The sequence below is a fragment of the Antechinus flavipes genome, chromosome 4 (assembly GCF_016432865.1).
Source record: "Antechinus flavipes isolate AdamAnt ecotype Samford, QLD, Australia chromosome 4, AdamAnt_v2, whole genome shotgun sequence".
NCBI lineage: Eukaryota > Metazoa > Chordata > Mammalia > Dasyuromorphia > Dasyuridae > Antechinus > Antechinus flavipes.
This window is the reverse complement of record NC_067401.1, coordinates 134,329,862-134,351,766: the sequence shown is the minus strand read 5'-3', so window position 1 is coordinate 134,351,766 and position 21,905 is coordinate 134,329,862. Positions and strand designations below refer to the sequence as shown.

The 21,905-nt window shown below is 48.9% G+C and overlaps 1 protein-coding gene across 1 annotated transcript in view; it reads left to right on the top strand.

Annotated features, from left to right (window-relative positions):
- Positions 1 to 1,949: 1,949 nt before the first annotated feature.
- Positions 1,950 to 21,905, top strand: part of STARD3 (StAR related lipid transfer domain containing 3) — a 20,037-nt gene continuing 81 nt past the window's right edge. Inside the window, exons 1-15 of the mRNA XM_051994609.1 lie at positions 1,950 to 2,198; positions 11,935 to 12,213; positions 14,955 to 15,032; positions 15,537 to 15,614; positions 15,758 to 15,811; positions 16,288 to 16,405; positions 17,019 to 17,117; positions 17,385 to 17,440; positions 17,983 to 18,075; positions 18,518 to 18,580; positions 19,128 to 19,223; positions 19,510 to 19,589; positions 19,866 to 19,970; positions 20,866 to 20,959; positions 21,271 to 21,905. The exon at positions 21,271 to 21,905 is cut by the window's right edge and continues 81 nt beyond it. Of these exons, the coding sequence (XP_051850569.1) occupies positions 11,992 to 12,213; positions 14,955 to 15,032; positions 15,537 to 15,614; positions 15,758 to 15,811; positions 16,288 to 16,405; positions 17,019 to 17,117; positions 17,385 to 17,440; positions 17,983 to 18,075; positions 18,518 to 18,580; positions 19,128 to 19,223; positions 19,510 to 19,589; positions 19,866 to 19,970; positions 20,866 to 20,959; positions 21,271 to 21,375 (1,341 nt within the window). The 5' untranslated portion in view covers positions 1,950 to 2,198; positions 11,935 to 11,991 and the 3' untranslated portion in view covers positions 21,376 to 21,905. The remainder of the gene's footprint in view (positions 2,199 to 11,934; positions 12,214 to 14,954; positions 15,033 to 15,536; positions 15,615 to 15,757; positions 15,812 to 16,287; positions 16,406 to 17,018; positions 17,118 to 17,384; positions 17,441 to 17,982; positions 18,076 to 18,517; positions 18,581 to 19,127; positions 19,224 to 19,509; positions 19,590 to 19,865; positions 19,971 to 20,865; positions 20,960 to 21,270) is intronic.

Sequence of the window (21,905 nt, the reverse complement as noted above, 5' to 3'; positions counted from 1 at the left end):
TGCTCATTTCACTTAGCATCAGTTCATGTAGGTCTCTCCAAGCCTCTCTGTATTCATCCTGCTGGTCATTTCTTACAGAACAATAATATTCCATAACATTCATATACCACAATTTACCCAGCCATTCTCCAATTGATGGGCATCCATTCATTTTCCAGTTTCTAGCCACTACAAACAGGGCTGCTACAAACATTTTGGCACATACAGGTCCCTTTCCCTTCTTTAGTATTTTTTCCCTTCTTTAGTATTTCAGACCTGTTTTTTTCTAACAATCTACAGGATAGCTTTATCTTAATTTTCTACTAAAAGCTCAAACTGAACATGCTCCAATCCAAAATCATTATATTTGACTCCATGGCTAAAACCATAGGGTTATCTCTGACTCTTCCCTCTCAAATCCAATAAGTTGCCAACTCAATTCCACCTTTCAGTACATCCCTGCTAGAATAATCTTTATTTTTTATAAAAAGTGCTCATGCTGTCACTCTTTGAAAAATCTGCACTGGATCCCTATTGCCTCCAGAGTGAAATCTAGACTCCTTTGCATTCCAAGCATTCAAAATCTTTCACAATCAGGCTTATCTCATATTTTGTTGGAATTCACATCCAACTCTTCCTGACCCCATTTTTTTTTTTTTTTTTGGCAAAGATACTAGAATGATTTACCATTTTCTTCTTCAACTCATTTTACAACTGAACTAAGGTGAACAGGCAGAATTAAGTAACCCAGAGTCACACCAAAGTGTTTCATATTACTGTTACCTTTACTGAATTAAATCAGATTATGTTTGGGACTATTCTGAATGGTTCTGGGACCCTAAATTTAAAGATCAAAGGGACATAAAATACCACTTAATCTAATGCCTTAAATTACATATCAAGAAAATGAGACCCAGGGAGCTAAAGGGATCCAAAGTCAGAGGGAAAAATAATAATAGCTAACATTTATATAGCTCTTATTATGTGCCAGGCACTCTGCTAAACCCTTTACAATTATTATCTCACTTGATCTTCACAACAACTCTGAGAAGGAAATGCTATTGTTATGCCCATTTTAGAGAGGACAAAATTGAGACGAACACCCAATAAATATCTGGGGTCGGATTTGAACTCAGATCCTCCTCACCGTAGACACAGCCCACTGCCTACTGTTCCACCTAGCTGCCCACACAGGAGCCAAGGTCTTCTGAACCCAAACTCAGCGCTCTCTGAGCTGCCTCTCACGGACCAGCTCTCCGCTCACTTTCTCTCACCCCTTCTTCATCCATCCTTTAAAGTTCAGTTCCAATGGCTCCTCCTTCAAGAAGGCCGACGCCACCTCCATCCCGACACGCACTTACCTGATCGTTACCTACTTTAGTGTCTCGTTCTCTCACTGGACTATAAATTCTATGTGAGCAGGGACTAGGTCTTATCGCCTGTCCACTAGGACCTGGCATAGGGTTGTCCTGCACTAACATCTTTGTTAAATGAATGGGTAGGTACTTGGAGCAGTTACACGCGTGGTTTTAGTAACTTTTTCCCCCTCTTAGCGGGTAGACCGGGCCGCGACTGGGATTTTCGCAGGAGCACCGGTCAGCAGCTCTTGGGAGTCGCTGTTTTGGGGTTAAATTATTAATTGGGATGGGGAGTGACGGAGAGGGGAATGATGGCCAGTCCCGGGCAGAGTGGGTGTAGCTGGGATGGAAACAAGCCCCAGGATTGGCTATTTCCTGGAGGGTGGGACACAACCCATCTTCCCATCTTCCTGATTGGTTAATCATCCATGGGCCTAGACCCACCCACGAGAGAGGCGACTTTGGAGGGAAGGAAGTTCTTGGCATCCTCCCTGTTCTTGCCATACCCATTCCCATTCTGGGTAGAAGGGAAGCCCTTTCTGAAAGCTAGCTTTTAACTATCCGCTAACTCTAGTCTCCCCGTTCTGAGGCTGGATTGGAACCAGGGGGTGGAAGCGAGGGCGGGACTTAAGCACAAGAGGGAAGGGCATTGCGAGAAGGGGCGGGACCTAGCGAGAATTACTCCGGGTGCCAGGGACCCAAGGGCGGGCTCAACCCCGGAAGAAGCGATTCCAGTAAGACTAGTGACTTCCGGTTTGGTCCGCTGCCGGGACCGGACAATTGAGAACTGAAAAAGGAAGACGGGCCAGAGCCGCAGCCGTCATGAAGCCAGCGGGTCCTAGAGAAGAGAACAGGAATAAGGTAGGTGATATCCGGGTGGGGATGTTCGGTTCAGCCTGCTACCCCTTACTTCCGGCCTGGTGTCCGCTCTCCCTCAGTCCGTCCCTGCCCTTTCCCCTCCGTGTCCCAGGTTCCGGTTCTTGCCCGCGGTCTTTCTGTTTCTGCCTCTGCCTCTGTCATTGTCTCTGTCTCTGTCTCCGTCTCTTGTCTTTTTCTGGAGTTCCTTCCCGCGTGCGCCGTTCCGTAGGTGGAAGGAAGTCGCCCCCTCCCCGCCCCCCAAATACCTAGAATTCTGTGGAGTGAAATGGGGACTGAGGATTGGGGTGACAAGTAGAGTAGGAAGTAACGTTTGCCCCTCCTCCCATCCGAACCCCGCCTTAGTTGTTGACAGCTTCTTATCCCAGGGGACCCCCCCCTCCCCAGTCCCATTAGTGGGGAGGGAGCAGGTGAGACTTGGAGGGAGGAGACGAGGTCCTGAAGCAATAGACGTGGGCCTGGCGCCCAGCATCTCCTTACTTCCCCTCCCACTTGGGATCCCCTTCCAACCCTCCCCCCACCTTCTGTGACCCACCTCCCGCCCAGGAGTCTTAGGACTGTCATAGCGACTTCCTGGACTCTCAGGACTAACAGGGGCAGGGAATCCTGGGGCAGGGGCTTGTGCATTTGGGGGCTAGGGAGGGTAACTTTCCATAAAGCAGCAACAAGGCTCCATCATCAGGGATCTCCCCAAAATCTTCCTGCTCCCCAAGTGCTATGTCACCTATAACTGTCAGACACACACCTGCCAAGCCGTGTCATTGGTATCTACACGAGGGAACCTTCAGCCTTCTTCCAGTTTAGGAGTCTCACCCTCCACCTTACTGGGTTAGAATAGGTTTAACCAGGGAGATCTGTGTGTATGGGGACGGGGATGTGTCGTGATCGTTGTAGGACCCGTCTGGGTAATAGGGAGGGCTAAAGCAGCGACAAGGTTAGATTAATGATCTTTTCTCAGAAATCTTTAAATTATCCTCAATTCTGCCACACTAAAACCCCACGCAAATCAGTGAATTTGGGACCTAGATTGGAGAACAATAACTTCTGGAGCCCCAGCCTGTCTTGCCCACAGCCCAGGATTCTTAGAAACATTATGCCTTAATTATCTCACCTCATAGGACTTATGGACAAGGAAAGGACCTGGAAGGGGCCTTAGGTCATCTAGTCTCACCCTCTCAGTTTATAAAGGAGGAAATTAAGGTTGTCAATAAGGTCTGAAGAGGTTAATGACTTGTTTGTCTGCATGGTAAGTAGCTGGGAGTTGTTTGCCTCTACCAGCCACAGAACAAGAGCATGGAGAAATGGTTTCCCTAGGCTGCAGAGCAGCAGGAGACTGCTTGCTCCTTTCCTAAGAGATTGGGGGTAGCCTGAATTCTTGGACGTTTGTCCCTATAGCCATTTCTTTGGGAGAGTTATACAATCCCAGAGAAGGAATTAGTGTGAATGAACTTGGATTGAAGTGGTTTTCCAGAATAGCATGATTTTCTATGGGATTCTTAAAAGTTCCTTCACCTCGTGGATATTCAGGTGGAGAAATTGCTTAAGGACTCAGCTTCATTTTTCTTGGAATTACAGATAAAAGTGAGAAGCCAAAAGGAAGGAGCTATTAGTAAAGAGCTGGGACATAATGGAATTATGTATTGTGTCAAAGATACATTCCTTGGGGCAGGTAGATAATGCAGTGGTTAGAACATCGGGCCTGATTTTAGGAGGATCTGAGTTCAAATCCAACTTCAGTCACTTAAGCCTTCCTAGGTGTGTGAGTATCTCCTCTAGGTCTGACTCTGACCTCTTAAATACTCTATTACAATTAAATCCATTATCATACTGAGTATAAGCCAATCCTTATATCACTAGGGAACCATTATTTGTGGTAAGATTAATTCAGTCATACTGAACTAGAGAACTATTAATCACCATGCTAAACTAGAAACTATTGTCTTATCAATTCCACCGAATTAACACCTTGTTGTAAGAATCCTTGCCTCAAGTACACTTCTCCAGAGTTCTGGCTCTCTACACTTATCCATGAATAGGAATAGATTCACAGGAATGTCATGGAGAGGAAAGCTGCTGACCTTCAAAGGAGCCCAACTTTCCCTTTCTGCTTCCTAAGTTTCTCTAGAAAAGCTAAAAATCCTTCTCACTTTGAGGAGGAGGTCCTGACCTTGTAGAGGAATTTGAAAGGCTCCTCTGAATCTCACTTCTGAAGCCCAGAGAGCTCCCAGGTTTCAGGGACCAGTGCTGGGCTAGGGTACTTGGTACTTAGCTTTGGTAGGAGATGAGGAGATGGGATCTGAGAAACCAGATCTGAGAATGTAGTTTCTGTTTTTACTTTTATTTTCTAAATTACACCTTCCAAGCACAGTTAAAAGAAAAATGAGCAAAGGTTTCAGCTTTTGGTATCTCTGTTGTCCCTGTCTTCTTGCCCTCTCACTTCTCTAGTAATCATACCTGAATGAGCCCTCTGCTCTCCATCAGATGGGGGAAGAGAGAGAGGAAGCACCTATCTCAGGAATATGTGGCACAAACTTCTTTGTTCCCTTTATGTTTAAAACGGCTGCAAAATGCAGTCCAGGATCAACTTCATGCATGACCTTTCAATCTCTCAGAGACCCAGAAGGAGATCTGAGTCCCTACAAGATGGGGAGGATTTTAGCTTCTGTGGAGAAGTCCGGGCAGTGGAAAGGTGAGGTTGGCTCCACCAAAGGTTGGTAGCTCCACCCTTAACTGTTTCTGATCTGTAGAAGACAGCCCAAAGGGAAAAGCCTTTTGTCTCCTGAAGGACAGGGCAGGACCTCTGGATGATGCACTGAAGCTTTCCCACAGCAGGTCTTGGTGTTGAGCTGAGGGAGGGGGGCAAACGGGCCCTGCTACCTAGCCATTCCCATCTTCAATTTCCTTTTTGGAACTTGGGGGAAAGTGCAATAGATCTTTCCCTATTAGCACCCCAGCCCAGCATGGTCCCTGACATCTGGGAGCTCTCTGGGCGTCAGGGGTGATCCAGAGGAACCTTTACCATTAGCCTGTTTTCACTTGACTGGATTTAAGAGACACTCATGATTTCCCTATTCAGGTGGAGATTTGTCAGATCAGGATGACTATAAAAAGTAGATTCTGTATTTGCATACGTTTGCCCAGTGAAAACTGACTCCTGGAAACATACCAATTTCCTTGTTCTCTCTATTTCCCAGGAAAATGGCCTGTCTTAGATGTCCTCAGCCACATCCCATCTGCTTTGTCAACTATCAGAAGGAGCAAAGCTGCTCAGTGCTGCTCCATTGTATGTGTTGAGATGGGGAGGATTGTGGGAATAAAGTGCTTAGGAAACTAAGTAGCCTGGTTACTCATAGATCTTCTTCATTCATGTTGACTGTGGGAACCCACCCCCATCAAGCATGGAGTAGTTGGCTGATCTGCACCCCTGAATGGAAAGCTTTAATCCAGCCTCTCTTTCAGTGTGGGGGACCCAGGGGAAATTGGCTTGAAGGCTTGATGGAGAGACATTAGAAAAAAATGGAGTTTACAATGAGTAAGGACTGGGTAATTAACCTGTGAGACAAAGCTTGAGATCTATAGCCAATTGAGGCGGGGCGGGGGTGGAAAAACGTGGCATTTGGGGCTGATTCCACATTATGTGGGAGCGGGGCTGAGGTGTGACTTCAGAGAGCATGTGTGTTTGGGGGGGTGTGAACCAGGGGCTTGTGCTGAGTCGTGTTAAATCAGGTGCTTTCACCTAATAACTGCTGAAAGCATTAACGAGATGGCAGGGGTTGGGAGGAAGGCACTCATAAAATAGATACACTTGACTCCCCCAACTCCTCGTAGGGAAGGGGGCTCACAAAAGAAGGAGTCCATGTTATTCCTTCTGAGATCTGACTGAATTTGTCCTCTAGCCTCTTGGGGACCTGAGTATAGTGTATATTCCAAGGGTTTCTGCCCCTTTCCCCAAAGTAGGGCATAATACAATAAATAATACAGTTTTCCCCTGCAGCCTCCAGCCCTCAGCCCAATAACTGGAGAAAGGTTGGTAAGGGCCAGAGGTCTGAGGTCAGAACTGGCCCCTGCAAGTCATGATTTCCATGACCCACAATGTCCCTGATGGCTGTCTTTTCTAGTCATTATCACTGGGCCATATAAGGCCAGCATGGTATCATAGAAGAAACACAGACTTCAAGTTAGGTTAGGACTGAGGTTGAATGCCCACTCTGACCCTTTGTAGCTGTGCCATCTTGGGCAAATCACTTAACCTCTGTCAGGTTTGTATTGGGGAGGATAGTACTCCTACCTCCCAGAATTATTGTCAAAAAATGACTTGAAAGATTGAAAGCACCCTAGAAATGTAGTGCAGATTGTCTAGTTATAGTTATTCATGTCGTTATCCAGGAAGAGGGCTGTAGACCACATGGATGGGCATGGGAATGCCCTGTACCCTGAGACCAGCTCACTTCCTCTTCTGAGGAAAACTTCCTTTTTGGAGAACAATTGTGACTAATCAGCTGGTCTGGTGTGTGTCTAGGGCTGGAGTCACACTTCAGTCAAAGATTGGGGAGAATGGTCAGAAAGACTTACCTTATGGAAGCAGGGAAGAAAGGGCAAGGGGCTTAGCAACTGCAGATAAGCAGAACAAGTAGTGCTTCTGGGGAGCTCTTTCCTGTCTTTCTAGTAACCTGCTCTCCTCCACTCAGAAATCTCTTGGAAAATCCTTGCATGAGGAATTCCATCTGTAATCTTGCATCTTGAACTAGATTTTAGCTTTTCCTGAAAAGAGAGGGAAGAGAACAGTTTCTTGTTTCTGCTTTTCCATGACTTCCCATCATTCTCTTATGAGAGCTAGATGTCTGTCAAACTTGGCTTAGACTTCATTGCTGTTCCTTTGTCAAATGAGAGAATTAGCCTCCATGAGAGGTTCTTAACCTATGGGTGCAGTTGCCTCTGGTCAGTCCATAAACTCATATGGAAAGAAAAAAATTACATCTTTATTTCAAAGCAGTTGATTTTCTTTGTAATTCCATATGTTTTGTGAATTTAAAAATCTTATTGTGAAAAAGGACTCAGTGGATACATAGGCTCCACCAACTGCCAAAAAGGGCCTTTGATTTAAAAAAAAAAAAAAAAGTTGATAATCCTTGGCCAGTCTGAAGCCCTCAGTCATATGAACTTTAAGCTTGAACTGGGAGGGACCCCAGAGATTCTCCAGTTCAACCCTTTCATTTTTCAGATGAGAGTACTGAAATCCAGGAAGATTATACAAATTGCAAATATACAAAGTACAATTTGAATCCAGATCCTCTGACTCCTTTGCTTTTCCTCTCTACCCTAGGATGTTAAAACTTCAAACACTCCCCCTTCTTGCCTTAGCAGCTTAATTCCTGCTAACAAATTGAGTGTCAAATCTGTTAGCCATCCCAGGCGGACTTGTTCACGCCCTGCAATTCATTTTATAACACCTCCACTAGTTCCGGGGAGGGGTGGTGGGCTCGTACCAGAAACTGTCATGGGGACGTTAGCAGCAGGCTGGCTGAGCTGGGGGCCCAAGAGTTTATTGCTTCCCAGAAGGATGATCAGGAGGCAGGCTCTTTCTAGTTACCTCAGCACTCCCCCATTCCCCCTTCTCTCTTCAGATGTAAAAACGCAGTTTGATTTAAGAGTACTGCAAAAACCAGGCTTGTGCCCGCTGAGCTTCCCATGTAACAAATTGGGGCAAGTTATATTAAAATTCTTAGGAGTGCCCCAATAATAGAGCAAACGGATTGGCCTGCCAGCTGCTGCCCTTGCTGTTTTTCTCTGTCCTGCCATCCCTGGCTTAGTGGAATAGAATAGTCTAGAAGGAAGCCTTAGGGATCTATGAGCTCTGTTTTCAGACTGAGAGTTCAGTTGTTCTTGACTTCAGAGAATCCTAGAATGTCAGGTTAGGAGGATCCTTAGAGATAGAGTTCAAAGCTATTAGTTTACAGAAGAGGCAGCTGAGGAGGAGATGACTAATTACTGACAGAATTCCATAATCCTCTGAACCCAGATTTCCTGATTCCCAAGCTAGGTCTCTGCCTGCCTGAAAAGATTGGGATTCAATATCCAATAAAGGGAATCAGGACCTTGAAATCATGGAAACTCCTTTCTTTGTATATGTATTTAAGGTACAATATTTGGTTCTCCAGCTTGCTTGCATTTCTTCCTCTGGATCTTATCTCTGACATCCCTCCCCCTACCCCGCTGCCCCCCATTTGTATGTCTCACTTCTTCTGAGCTTATCTGGGGGTGTGAGTGAGTGTCAGTGCTGTACTGTCTCATGCCCAAGCTGTTGTCATTTGTATTTGTTCTTGAAGGGAGGGGGAGGGAAGGAGAAATTAGGAAGAAAGACTGACTTAGGAAAGAGAAGGATACAGAATTAGTTTAGAGGAGAAATATAGAAGAAAAATTATGGAGACAGTGGAGATAGACATGGGAAGGAGTGAGACACAGAGAGAGGAGACATACATACTTAGGGAGAGAATACACAGAAGAAGGAGAGAGGGAGTAAAGGAAGGAGACAGAACAGGAGAAACATGATGAGAAGAGAGACATGGATGAAACAGAAAGGAGAGGCAGAAACAGAAAGTAGAGATGCAGAAAGATGTTACTAAATGTCCTGAGCCTTGGAGCTTCCTCTTTCAAAAGGAAAGTTGGGCATTTCCCACTTTACGAATGGTTGTTGGGGTGGCCCATCATTAGCAGCCAGTCACCAATGTCTTCCATCCCAGCTTTTGGACTACCCTTCCTCACCCCCACAGGAAGGAATTGGGACAATCCCATAGATGATGGAACCCCAACTCAAGATGTAATTACCCCCTGAGGTACTTTCTCTGTCAGTGAAGAGAAGCATTATTGACTGGGGCACAAATATTCCACTTGTTTTCCCTCAGGGACAGGACTCCTGGGTCCTATACTTAGAAGCCACAGGAACAGACTACACATCCTGACATCATGAGTTTCTTGTCTACTCTCACTCCCCCCTCCCCCCCCCAACTGCCCATGCTTCCAATACATATAGTTAGATAAATTTTTGATGTATAGATTGAGCTTGCCTTTAATGTACTAAGATGTTTAGGGAGAGGGATAGGAAGAGAAGTTGGTTTCCAATTTATAGATTTTCTTGAAGGACTTGGAGATGCCATACAAAACTCCTGATTATCTTGGTGGAGCTTCAGTGATTTTAAAAATCAGAGATCTTTTAAGAAAAGAATCACTTTTACTAGCTGGGGCAAGGTTGTGCCCTTACTTAGAGATCAAGGTACATACAAGTCCAATTCTCCAAAGCCTCACCTGACCCAATGTCAATCACATGATTGATTATCAAGAATGAGGGAGATCCAGGAATATGGTAGAGAAAGGGAAGAAGCAGATCTTGATTAGTTCCAAATAGCAAGCGAGTTGTCTTCCCCTTACATTTCTTGAGTGATCCTGAGGATGAGTGAGCTATTAGAAGGAGTTTGTTTGGATCTTGCACCCCTGGGGCAGAAAAGCCAGAATTTTCTATTAGAAGGAGTTTGTTTGGATCTTGCTCCCCTGGGGCAGAAAAGCCAGAATTTTCCCTTCCCCTCCTACAAGATCCTCAATGTGGTCATTGTAATCCCGGACTTGCAATTCAATGTACTCCATCCCTTTGGAAGGAAGTGGAACAGATATGGTTTCAGGAAAAGTGAGGGAGAGATGGGAGAAAAGAAGTTACAGCATATCTTTTTGGACTGACCTCTCCCCACTGAGCTTTATTTGAATTGAATCTAGGCACCCCTCCCTCAGCCTTTGAGCTTCTTCCTCTAAAAACCCCCAAAGCAACTCTCTTTGAAGCTGGGAATAGCTGCTTTTTTGTGTACCAGACAAAGAGCAAGGAACATCAGGAGTTGAGATGTCGGGATCCAGGTTTGAAGCCTCGTTGCATTCTGGATTTCCTTGGAGATAATAGCCACTGGGACATGGAAAAGGGTAGCTGTTGTGCTAATGATTCACCTTGGCTGAGCCTCAGCTTCCAAATCTGTGAAAGGGAGATTATAGTACCTGCAATACCCGAGAGACACTGGGACAGAGCAGATGGAATGCTGAGCCTGGGTTCAGGGGGCCTGGAGCTTGTAGTTACCCACCTCCAGACACTTACCAGCTGTGTGACTCTTGATCAGGGCTCTTTTGGCAACCTCAATTTCCCTGTCTATAAAATGGGGATAATGATGGTTCCTACCTTATAGGACCCACCTGTGGTTCAAAGAAGTAAAGCCTTTTGTAAACATAAAAATGATTGCAAACAGGAACATTATTGCCTTCCTCACAATGTAACACTGTGTGAGAGGGCTTTGAAAATATAAATGATGCGGGAAAGCTTCCTTTCTAGATTCCCACCCTCTCCTACTTAATAATGTAAATTGCCCTTTAACTCAAAAATCCTGGTCCTTTTGAATTCCAATAGAAGATCTGACCTGTTCCCAGCCCCACCCGGATATGAGCCAACTTTGGGGCTACACCCGAAAGCCCCTCGAGCTAAGTCTCCTATTATAAAAAGGCCACGCTGGGAACCCCTCTTTGCAGAGATTCCAAACATGGCTACCATGTGAGGACCCTCTGTCCACTGGACCCTCTGTCCAGTGCCCTCCTTATCTCTACCTTCGCCTATACTTTAACTTTGCTTATCTAATAATAAACCTCTTTTATCAATCTAGCTCTCTGGGCCAATAAATGCTTTTATTGGGAACTCGCGCCGCTACTAGACCACCTTGCGCCGAATCTGTACCCCAAACCTGCCACTAGACCTTAACCCTAATTTCATTTAGGTACCCCAAAGCTAGACCTCAACATTAAGTACTAAGAAAATGTTGGTGATCATGGTGATGTTATCAGTGCCTTGGATTGGGGCTTCCCTGGTGAGCTGTGCAGCATACCCTTGGTGTTTCACAGGCTAGATCTTGGGATGTGGGTGCTGCCTCCATCTCCCTCCTTCCTCCTCCCTCCTCCCTTCCAGAGAATCAGGAAAATAATCATGGGGAGTGGGAAGGGAGGCAGAGCATATCTTCCACCTCTGCCCCTCACTACCAAGTGTTAGCAAGCTGGTCTTGCTCTTGTGACAACTTTCACTCACATAAAGAATTAAAGAATTCTCCGAGAAGTGTCCTCCTCCTCCCTCCATCTCCATCTCCACCCCACCCCTAGAGTTGCCAGGAGAGGGGGGGAAGGGAATGTGGCTTTGTTCTCAGTAAACAAAGAACAGAGCTTGGGCTCCCTCCTCCTAGGGGAGAGGGGGCAGCCTGTTGGCAGAGCACAATGGCCTGGCCAGTGTTGGGCTGGACTGGACGCTTGGGAGTGCCCCAGGAAGGGATTGGGGATAATGGGTATGGAGAAGCAGATGCTCAGATCCCAAGGAACAATGGGGGTGAGGATAGGAGTGGCCCAAAAGAGTGTGCAAAGCGGGGTGGGGGGGAGGAGGATTCTAAAATTCTAGGGAATCTGTGATCTGGTAATTATGAAGTTGTGAATTGGGAGGGGAGGGGACTGTGTGTTTGTTGTCTTTACAAGACTATAGTAGAGGGAAGGGGTCTGGCAAGCTGCTATGGGGGAAGGGTTGTTGGGAGCAGAAAGAATAGAGCTAGGGGCCATTTAATAAGGAATCCTCAGGTGCCACAGTCTCAGATTTGGATCCCAATCACCACCTCCCCAGTAGTCTTGTTCTTTCTAGCATCTCCTCCCTTTACTTTCACAGATACGTTGCTGAAAGCTCTTCCTCCCCTCCAGTGAGGGGGGAGGAAATCCCACCAGGATGACTAAGCTGCCGATCATCTCGTCAAGGGACTTGGAGCAAAGTCTTCCAGCTGTAGCCTCCTTGGGCACCTCACTGCCCAGAAGCCAGAGCTTCCAGCCATCCTTCCTCCCTGCCCTCCCAGAGAAGCGCAGGGCCATTTCGGATGTCCGACGGACCTTCTGCCTCTTTGTCACCTTTGACCTGCTCTTCATCGCTCTGCTCTGGATCATCGAGCTGAATGTATGTGGGTGTGCCTAGGCCCTGGGACAGACATACATCTAGGCTTCAGATAACCTTTATTTAAAATGGGGGTGAGATGAGAGTAGAGACTTCCCCCTCCCCTCATTTCCCCATGCCCTGTGTATAATGTCCTTTGATTCTAGAATTGAATTCTGATCTAGTTGACAATTTGCTATGAGATATCTAGACCTTAAGTTGTTAACAGGGAGAGAGCATTTTACTCTGCCCCTCAAAGAAGGCTTAAGGAAAAAATGAAAGAACTGAGGCAGAATATCTTAGAAAGGAAAAAGAGTGGTATGATGGATAGAGGGTGATGGACCAGGAGGCAGGCAGACTAGAAATTACAAGTCATTCTTTGGACCTCAGTCTCCTCCTCTGAAAATGAGTGTTGGATCTCCTTGGACCCCTTCAGTTCTGTAACTCTGAAATCTAGCTCTGTGCTTCTCTTCTTCCCACTCTTTTCTGCAGTGATCTTCATCCTTCTCCCCAGGGACAAGGGTTCCAGGGAAGCCTCCATCAGTCTAGATTTTGTGGGATTTGATCCTCCTTGAGACAGAGAAATGAAATAAATTCATTTCATTATCATCATGACCACCACCTTCCACAGACATTTACCGATTCCCTCTGCACACAAGGCCCAGTGCTAGGTTCTGGAAACACGGCATATATACAGACAGGTACATGCCAGAATTCCCAGCTAGACTTACATACAGAATTACAATGATAACTTTCACTGGCATCCTGTCTAGGAGATGGGAAGGGTGTGGTCCGGACAATAGAGACCCCAATGGGTGAAGGTGGGCTGGGAAGAGCTTCACAGCGGAAGCTGAGCTTTGAAAGATAGACAGGCCTTCACCAAGCAGAGGAAGGGGCCAAGCGTTTCAGGCAGAGGGAGAAAAGGGATAAGTTAGGAAGTCGGGAATAGACTTGATATATCTGGCAGACAACAAGACAATTTTTGATTATTTATACAATAGGCTAGAGTTGGATTAGATTAAACTGGAAAGGTAGGTTGGGACCAGATTGTAAAGAGCTGAAAGTACCAGACAGAGTAATTTAGAGATATCTTGGGGGCAGAATGTAGGTGTTTGAACAGAGGCTGATTTGCTGAGAACTCTGCTTTAAAAATATTAGCAAGAATGGATAGTTTGGATTTTCCAAAGGTGAGTCTTGAAGCAGAATGCCCTAGGAGGAGAGTAGGTTGCTAATCTAGATAGGATTCTAAATCCTCAAGTCTGTAGCTCTGAGGGGGAAGTTCCTGAGGCCCGCAGAAAGGAAGTTGGTTCTTCAGAGGCTGCAGGCTGGTTAATGGCAGGACCAGGATTAGAATCCAGGTCCTCTTTATTTCAGATCATCATCAGCCCAGAAATGGTTAATAAATGAAAGAGAAAAGGGAATGATTTCTCTGAGGCTGAGAACAGAGTTGCAGTAACAGCCACAGTTTGTGGGTTTGAGAAGGACGAAGATGGAGAGAAGTGGATGGTTACTGTAGCACTTGGCAGTTTTCAGAGGCTCTCATGATTTCAGCTGTGCCTCATAACAACCTGGTGAGGGAGGCTGGGCTGGTGGTGCTCTCATTTTGACAGATGAGAAAACGGAGGCCTACTAAAGCAAAGTGACATGCTCCCTGGTCATTGAGCTTGTAAGTAGGGTAGAGCCCGAGTGTCCTAGCTGCCAGGCCTTTGCTTCATCCATTCTGCCCAGTGGGCATTGTTGTTAGGGGCACCTGCCCGTATCCTTGTACTGGCAGCTTCCTTCGAATTGCTCTGCGTAAGGTAGGTGGCCAGGCGCTTCTGCGCTCAAGCAGTTGGGTTCTAATTCCTCAGTTGCCCTCCACCTACCTCCTTTCACACTCACTTTCCAGTCCAGTTCTCTCAGCCAGAATTGAAGAGGACTTCATCTCCCCCAAATCCTTTTCCTTTCAGAAAGGGGCAACTTAATAGCATTAAACCATATGTATGTGGTTGGGGATAAGGAAGAAGAATGACATATCCATTTGTTCCTTCTTCCGGGCCAACCAGGCAGAGTGATGGATTCTCCCCATTAGATGCAAATCTAATCAACTGATTTACCACCTGGGGCTCTGTCTGACACCACTCCCCAACACCCTTCTCTCCCCATCTCCTGCCCTCAAGCCCCCTCTGATTCCCTAGATGGATTGTTGACTGGGAAGGTAGAGGGATATTAGGTTATGCAGATGTTGTATTTGCCATGATCTGTTCCATATCCTTCTGTATAAGAGGCAGCCCTGAGAATCATACCTCCTACGTCCTCAGGGGGAGAGAAGCTCTCCATGTCTCCTCTTCCCTATCTCTTGTCTGTTTCCACATCAATCGTGCACATTTCTCACAGATACATACTCAGAGGTAGTTCAGTCTGGGTTGCCTTGGAAACGGGAGTCCCCAGCCTGCCACCAGACTCCCCTTCAACTTTCCCTCTTTTGGAACTGAGTGACCCTGGAGCCATAACTTCTTGGCTTTGAGTTGTCCAGGACTGCTTGCCTATTCAATGAGTGAGCTTGCTTCATTTTCAAAAACACAAGAGTATAGGCATTATACCTGGGAGTGTGGAAGGGTTTTAGAATTCGCCACTAACCTACTTACACCACAGGCTTTTCTCCATCAACATTTTTGGCAGAAGCCAAAGCACTGGGGATTGAGGGATGAGTAGCCCAGCGCAGAGGGTTGGGGGTCCAGCCCTGGACAATTCACCATTTCTTTTTCCGTGTTCCCCACTCCCAGACAAAGACAGGCATCAAGAAGAATCTAGAGGAAGAGATCATCAACTACAACTTCAAGACCTCTTTCTTTGATATTTTTGTGAGTAACCTAAGCATGGAGGAAGCAGCCTTTTGGGGGCTTTCACATCATTCTTTGGGTTTTTCTTCTCAATTCCTTTCAACCTTTGTTTTTCCTCCTAATCTGATAAGGAAAACACCTGCCCTTACCCCCTTGAAAGCTCCTGGTATCCTGGGCAATTCACACAGAGCCTCCCCCAAAGCAGATGATGGTTGGATGAGATGTGCTCTTTAAGGGCCAAGAGTCTCTAGAGTGAACAGGTTCTGTCTGGGCTGTGCTTAGAGGAAGTATGTGACCCCGTTCCACAAAGGCAATCAAACTTACTTGCTAATAGTAAAGGAACCTAGAAAGAGGAAGAAGAGATTTGTTTCCAGTTTGCTTGTAAGCCCCGGTAATTGGTGTCAGGCACCATGTCTGATGCTGTGTCCCCTGGAACACCAAATAAAGGACTGAGACGCCCGTTGCCCACTCCTCTAACATATGAATGCTTATTGAATTGCCTCCATCCGTGGCTCTCTCCCCCAGCTTCTGGCCTTCTTTCGGTTTTCGGGGCTGCTAATGGGCTATGCTGTGCTGAGACTTCGACACTGGTGGGTGATCGCGGTAAGATGCCAGGCCCCTTGTCCAGGGGGCGAGGTTGGGGGACCCCTCTGTGTAATACTTCAACCAGTTGGGAGAATGGGAGTGGGAGAACAAATGGAAGAGGGGTCTGAACTTCTGGCTTCTTTTCTCCCTGCTCTGGCCAGATCACTACACTTGTGTCCAGCGCCTTCCTCATTGTCAAGGTCATCCTCTCTCAGGTCAGTGATCCTAGATGGGGTTTGTGGGGAAAGGGATGAGAATCTTGGAGGAGAAAGAGCTTAGAAATAGGCCTCCCCTTGTCAGGGCGCTATACCAGGGGCTGTGGTGGAAGGTTGACAGAGGACGCCCTCCAATGCTCAGGCCTTCCATTCTCTTTGTATATCATCATAGTTGGGTAAATTGGGGTTGGGGTCCTGTCCCAGTGATCCCCAGAGAAGGGGGATCTTGTGTCCCATTTCCCATACCCCTTTGATAATTGGAAGTTCTCCCTTAGGTCCACCCTTAGTCACTTTCACTGTAGTGCTAGTCCATTTTCCTCTGGAAAGGAACTAGAGGACTCCTAGGCCATTGAGATCAGGGAAGGACCCTTCCTCCCACACCCTCCCAGCTGGCCAGGTTTGGCTTCCCCAGGGGTGACGTTTTGGGGGTGGCTGGGATGGTCACCCCCTCACCCAGCTCAGCCAACTCTCCCCAGCTGCTCAGCAAAGGCGCCTTTGGCTACGTGCTCCCCATCGTTTCCTTCGTCATCGCCTGGCTGGAGACCTGGTTTTTTGACTTCAAGGTCTTGACACAGGAGGCAGAGGAGGAGCGATGTGAGTTCTGTGAGGAGGAAGCAAAATGGAATGGGAAGAGACCTAGATTGAACTCAGAAAGCCTGGCCCTGATGCTTAGTTTTGCCCCTTTTTCGACCTGGGTCATCTTGACCGAATCACTTTTCCATCGCCAGACCTCAGTTTTTTCATTTTTAAGTGAGGAGACTGGCCTAGACTATCTGTAAGATTGCTTCTTGCTCTAATGCCTATGAGTCAGGGGCTGGCAGGACCGGGGGAAGGTGTCTTGGGTAGGAAAGAGAATAAGCTTGGGGAAGAGTGCCATGTCTTTGGAGGAAATCCTTCTGGTGAAGTGAGAAGCTCAGGGTTGCCTGGAGAAATCTTGGGTCTTTTCTCCCAAGTGACTCAACTGAGGACCACTCACTAGTCCCTGTCAGACCCTATTTTTTTTTTGTCTGGAGTCTTTTCCCTTGCTGTTTTGTGTTTTGCCTGCCACTCAGAGACTGGGATATGACAAGTATGGGCTTAGGCCAGCCCTGTAAATCCCAGGAAATATGCTTTTCCCATGGATAGATCTGGGGCTAGCACAGTGCTGACGGGAGCATGGGGAGAGCATTCCAGAAAAGGGAACAAAGCATCTGTGGTTTTTCCCCAGGGTACTTGGCTGCCCAGGCTGCTGCTGCCCGGGGTCCCCTGCTCTTCCCTGGGGCGTTGTCTGAAGGACAGTTTTATTCTCCTCCAGAGTCATTTGCAGGTGAGACGTGCAGTTCTCCTTAATGTCGTCATTGACTACGTACACATCATCCCTTTCCTCTCTAACCCTCCTGGAGATTGGGTAAGAAGGCAGGTGGCCTCCAGTAATTGGATCCATATTGAAACAGGAGGACAGAGGAAGGAAGGGAGGCAACACTAGAGTTTCTCTTTTGGGTTCCCAAGGGAGCATATCCATACTTCTCTCCCCCATATATACATATATTTAGGCCTTTTCCTCCATTATTCTCTCTCCGTGTGGCTTTTTTAGGATCTGACAATGAATCTGATGACGAAGGAGCTGGGAGGAAAGGCTTCTCTAGCCAGGTATTCACCATTCTCTCACCCAGGGACCCCAGACCTGGCCTCCCCACAACCATGACCTTGAGGGAAAGGTCACTTGTTTTTGAGAGGGACAGATTAAGAAGGGGCTTTAGACAATAGGTCTTTGATCAAAAGTATTTTGGAGGTCCCTGGGTCAAAGGTCAATTGTCTTTTCCTTCTCAACCTGAGCAGTGCTAGGAGTGGGGGCCGGGGGGCTTCAGACAAAAGAGGTTGCACGATCCACATCATTATTGGACTCTGTAGTCATGAAAGTCAAAAGGGGGAAACATGGGAAAGAATGGAGAAAGCCATGGTGGGTGGGATCTGTCATAGAGAGGGAGAATGAGGAGAGACTCGTAGGGAAGATGGAGCAGCCTGGGGAGAGGGAACTGGGCTCCCTCCTAGATTGCAGGCCTCCTTCCTCCCTTTCGTCTCTGCCCCCCACTGCTACTCCTCTGTCTACCACCTGCCTCTTCTGGGAATGGAGTGGGGAGAGAGAACATCATATGGACCTGTTGGAATAATGTATGTATGGACTGTACTAGGATCGGGAGTATATCCAGCAAGGGAAGGAAGCCATGGAGGTGGTGGACCAGATCCTGGCTCAAGAGGAGAACTGGAAGTTTGAAAAGAACAACGTGAGCCCAAAGCTAGCCCTGGTTTTGTGAGGTGGGAGCCATGGGGGAGCTGGAAGGATCTGTCTGGCCATGAAAAGTGGGCCGGCAGTGGCGGCTGAATTCTTGCCCCAGGAAATCAGATCTATGCCTCCATCTGGGCCTTGGAAGAACCGATACTCTCTGTGATCCCCAGACTGGCCTCCAGCCTTCCCTTCCTTCCCTCTCTGATGTCATAGTAATCTTCTGCTCATTCTTGTGTTGTGTCCCACCTGCTCTTGTCACTGAGCCAGGGATGCTTTCTTCCTGCCGGTTCCTTACCTACCCAGCCTTGCCATCATCCCACATCCCCTCTGCTTTCCCTCCTTTACTCTCCATCTCTTGACCCCATGCTAATCACCTTGGCTACCCTGCCCCTTATTGCTGCCTCCTCTCTCCAGCGTCCTTTCTTCTTTCTCTATTACAGGAGTATGGGGACACAGTGTACACTATTGAAATTCCTTTTCATGGCAAGACATTCATCCTCAAGGTAAGAATTACATGGAGGGTCCCAGTTGCAGCTTCCCAGTTGCAGCTCCACCTCCAAATACACAACTGCCATGTGTAGCCCCTGCCAGATAGCTGGTGTCCCAGAGACTGTCTTACCGAGGATTCCCAAAGAGAGCCCTCTCAAGTATCTGAGGGGCTGCCACGTGGAAGGGAGCCTGCCTTTGTTCTGTTTGGCCCCAGAAAACATAGCCAGGAGTGGTGGGTGGGCTGTACAGAGTCAGATTTCAGGCTTGCAGCAAGGAAACCTCCTCACCAAAAGGGCTGTCGAGAAGTGGAGAGGTTTCCCTTCCCTGGAGGTTTTCAGGCAGACACTGGATAACCACTGGGGGTTACAGAGAGAGTAACAGGGATTTCTGCTTAGCTCTTAGTCCATTAGTGTGGACTGAATGACCTCCCAAGTTCTTCTCAAGTCCTGTCAGGAAGAAAGTACGCAGGGAAGTCAGGGGCCTTTGAGATTCACACATGGGAGGGACTGGCAGAGCCGCTCAACCCCGGGTTACCTAGGCTTGTGCTCGCTCCCCCACCAGGCATTCCTGCAGTGTCCGGCAGAGCTGGTGTACCAGGAGGTCATCCTGCAGCCCGAGAAAATGGTCCTGTGGAATAAGACTGTGAATGCTTGCCAGGTGAGTCTTCCAAGAGGCCCGTCTCACCCAGAGCCCCAAGTCTTTCCCCTGGCTGGGGACCCTTGGCTGCTTGCTTTCCAAGAAGGAAATTCTTGCCCTCATTAGTGGGGAGGAGAAATGGGGTCCTGGAGTGGGAATGGAGGGAAGAGGCCCTGATTTCCGACCTGCGATGGAGCCAGAGGCTCCGGGACCTCCTCCCTCCCTCTGCACTTCCCACTGGCACCAAATACTGAGGCTGGAGGCTCTGGCTGGTGGAGGGTCAAACTGACTGCTTCCCAAACTGCAGATTCTTCATCGAGTAGAAGACAACACTCTCATCACCTATGATGTATCTTCAGGGGCCGCGGGAGGTGTCGTCTCCCCCAGGTGAGGGCTGCCTTTCTCTTTCTGTGCTTTCCCATTGGACAGGAATTATGATTGTGAGCTGGAAGGGACCTGTCCAAGTCTGTCCCCCTCTCTCCAACCCTAATTCTAGGATCTCCCCCCTCTCCTTTCTCTCTGGTCTGTCTCCTCTGTCTCCTCACCCCCCCATCCTCCACTTGGACTGCTCCCCTTGCAGCCACATCTTCTGGGCTTTCTGGGGCTCAGCCAGGAGCCTGACCCCTGACCTTAAGTTTCTCTCTCACTTCCTTTCTGTCCCAGGGACTTTGTGAATGTCCGGCGAATCGAGAGGCGAAGGGACAGATACCTCTCTTCAGGCATCGCCACCACCCACTTCGCCAAGCCCCCACTGCACAAATATGTCAGGTGAGGCCCTCGGGCCATTTCAGCCAGTCCCTTCTCCCTGGCCCCGAGGGGCTCCCAGCAGTGGGGCAGCTTGTACGCTGTGAACATCCTCTAAATGACCCCCGATCCCCACCCCACGTTCATGCCCCCTAACCCTCTGGACGTCACTTGGGAAACCGCTAACCATTCAGTGGCTCTGGCCGCACTCCAGCTGTCACTGTGGGCACAGGTGTTGGAGCCCAGCAGTGAGGAGGGAGGTTGGGGGAGAGTCGGGGGGCAGAGGGGAGAAGACAGTCATCAGAGATACCCAGTGTGGCTGCAGAGGGAAGATGGTCGAGGCCGGGGCGGGGGGGCCCAGAGAGGACCCCGAGTGGTTTTGGACTTCTCTCTGAAGAGGCTCTGGACGGCACCAGAAGAGAGCAGGACATCATTCTCCAGTGCTAGTCACTCCGGAGTCCTTCCCTCCTGCACCCTCACCCCTAGCCTCATTCCCCTCTCTTCGGTCCCGGCAGTGAGGGAGCAAACGGCTCATTTGGAATCCATCTGCCCCTCCCAGGGAGGACAGAAGTTTTTTCCTGGTTCTTCCCTTACCAAGCCCCTAGGCCAGTCTTGCTGCTGATGTTCTGCTGATGAAAGTGGGACTGACGGGGAGACCCCAGACCTCAGAGGAGGCTAACAAGGAACGATTGTGCCTTTGGGGCTGGGCTTGGGGCCAGCCAAGGCCTGGAGGAGCTGGGCTAAGCCGCCCCGCCCCCCTGCCAGAAGCCCCTGGGCTCGCCCCTGGATAGCAGGGGTGCTCCCCAGCAGCACCGCAGTGCCTCTTCCCTCCTCCCCAGCTCAGGTTCAGGAGCGAGGCGAGAGGGAGGGGAACGTTGGTCAGGTGGGATGCACTGTGCCCAGACTAACTCTCTTACAGGGGTGAGAATGGGCCCGGCGGCTTCATTGTTCTCAAGTCACCTAACAACCCTCAAGTCTGCACCTTTGTCTGGGTCCTCAACACAGATCTCAAGGTACCTAGAAAGTGTAAATGTCATCCGATGCCCCCTCGGACCACCTCCTCTGGGCCCCCAGCTCCAGGGCTGCGTGTGGGGCTCCGGGGTGGCTGGGTTCATGTTCTCAGGGGCAGACACCCTACCTCCCCAAAGCCTGGCCGTTGCCTGGCCAGAAGGGCCTGCTGCTCCCAGCTCCCCCCCGCCCAGCTCAGCATCCTCTGGTGGGGGAGTGGCCAGGACTACTTCTCTCTCCTTCTCTAACCCTGGAGAGAGCAGAAGAGAGACCCTTAATTCCTTCTTGTCTCTTGCCTCTCTTCTCCCCAAACTAGGGCCGGCTGCCCCGATACCTCATTCACCAGAGCCTGGCCGCCACCATGTTTGAATTTGCCTTCCACCTCCGGCAGCGGGTCGGGGAGTTATGTGCTCAAGCGTAGCGGCCTCCTGCCATCCTCGCCAGGGCAGCGGGGCTTCCCTCCCTCCTCCTCGGCCTGGACGACAAGCCTGCGGGCTCGGGCACTCGGGCTCCTCCCTTCGCCCGCCCCCCAGAGCCCGGCATTCCTTGGGAGCCCCCGTCCCTCAGAGACCGGCTCTCACAAGTGTCCTGGGGCCGGGGCGCACGGACTCTGCTGGTTAGAGGTGTGTCCGTCTTGCTGGTATTCACGGGTCCTGCCACAGGGGGGCAGGACACGGTTGAGGGGAGCGTGGCCGTCTCCTACATCCCAGCAGTGTTGGGATGCGATCGGTTCTGGACTTGGGGTGACAGAGGGCCCGGTATGCCCAGGCCTGCCTTACAGGACCAGGAGCTCCCTGTAATCAGTGGGTGGGATGGGGAATCACTGGTCCCCCAGCTTTCCCATCAGTGTTTTTATAATCACGATTTTAAGAGTCTGGGACTCTTTCCCCTCCCTCACCCCCATAAAAACTGGTGGAGGGAGGGGATATGAACCTACCTGCCTGGGTGCTA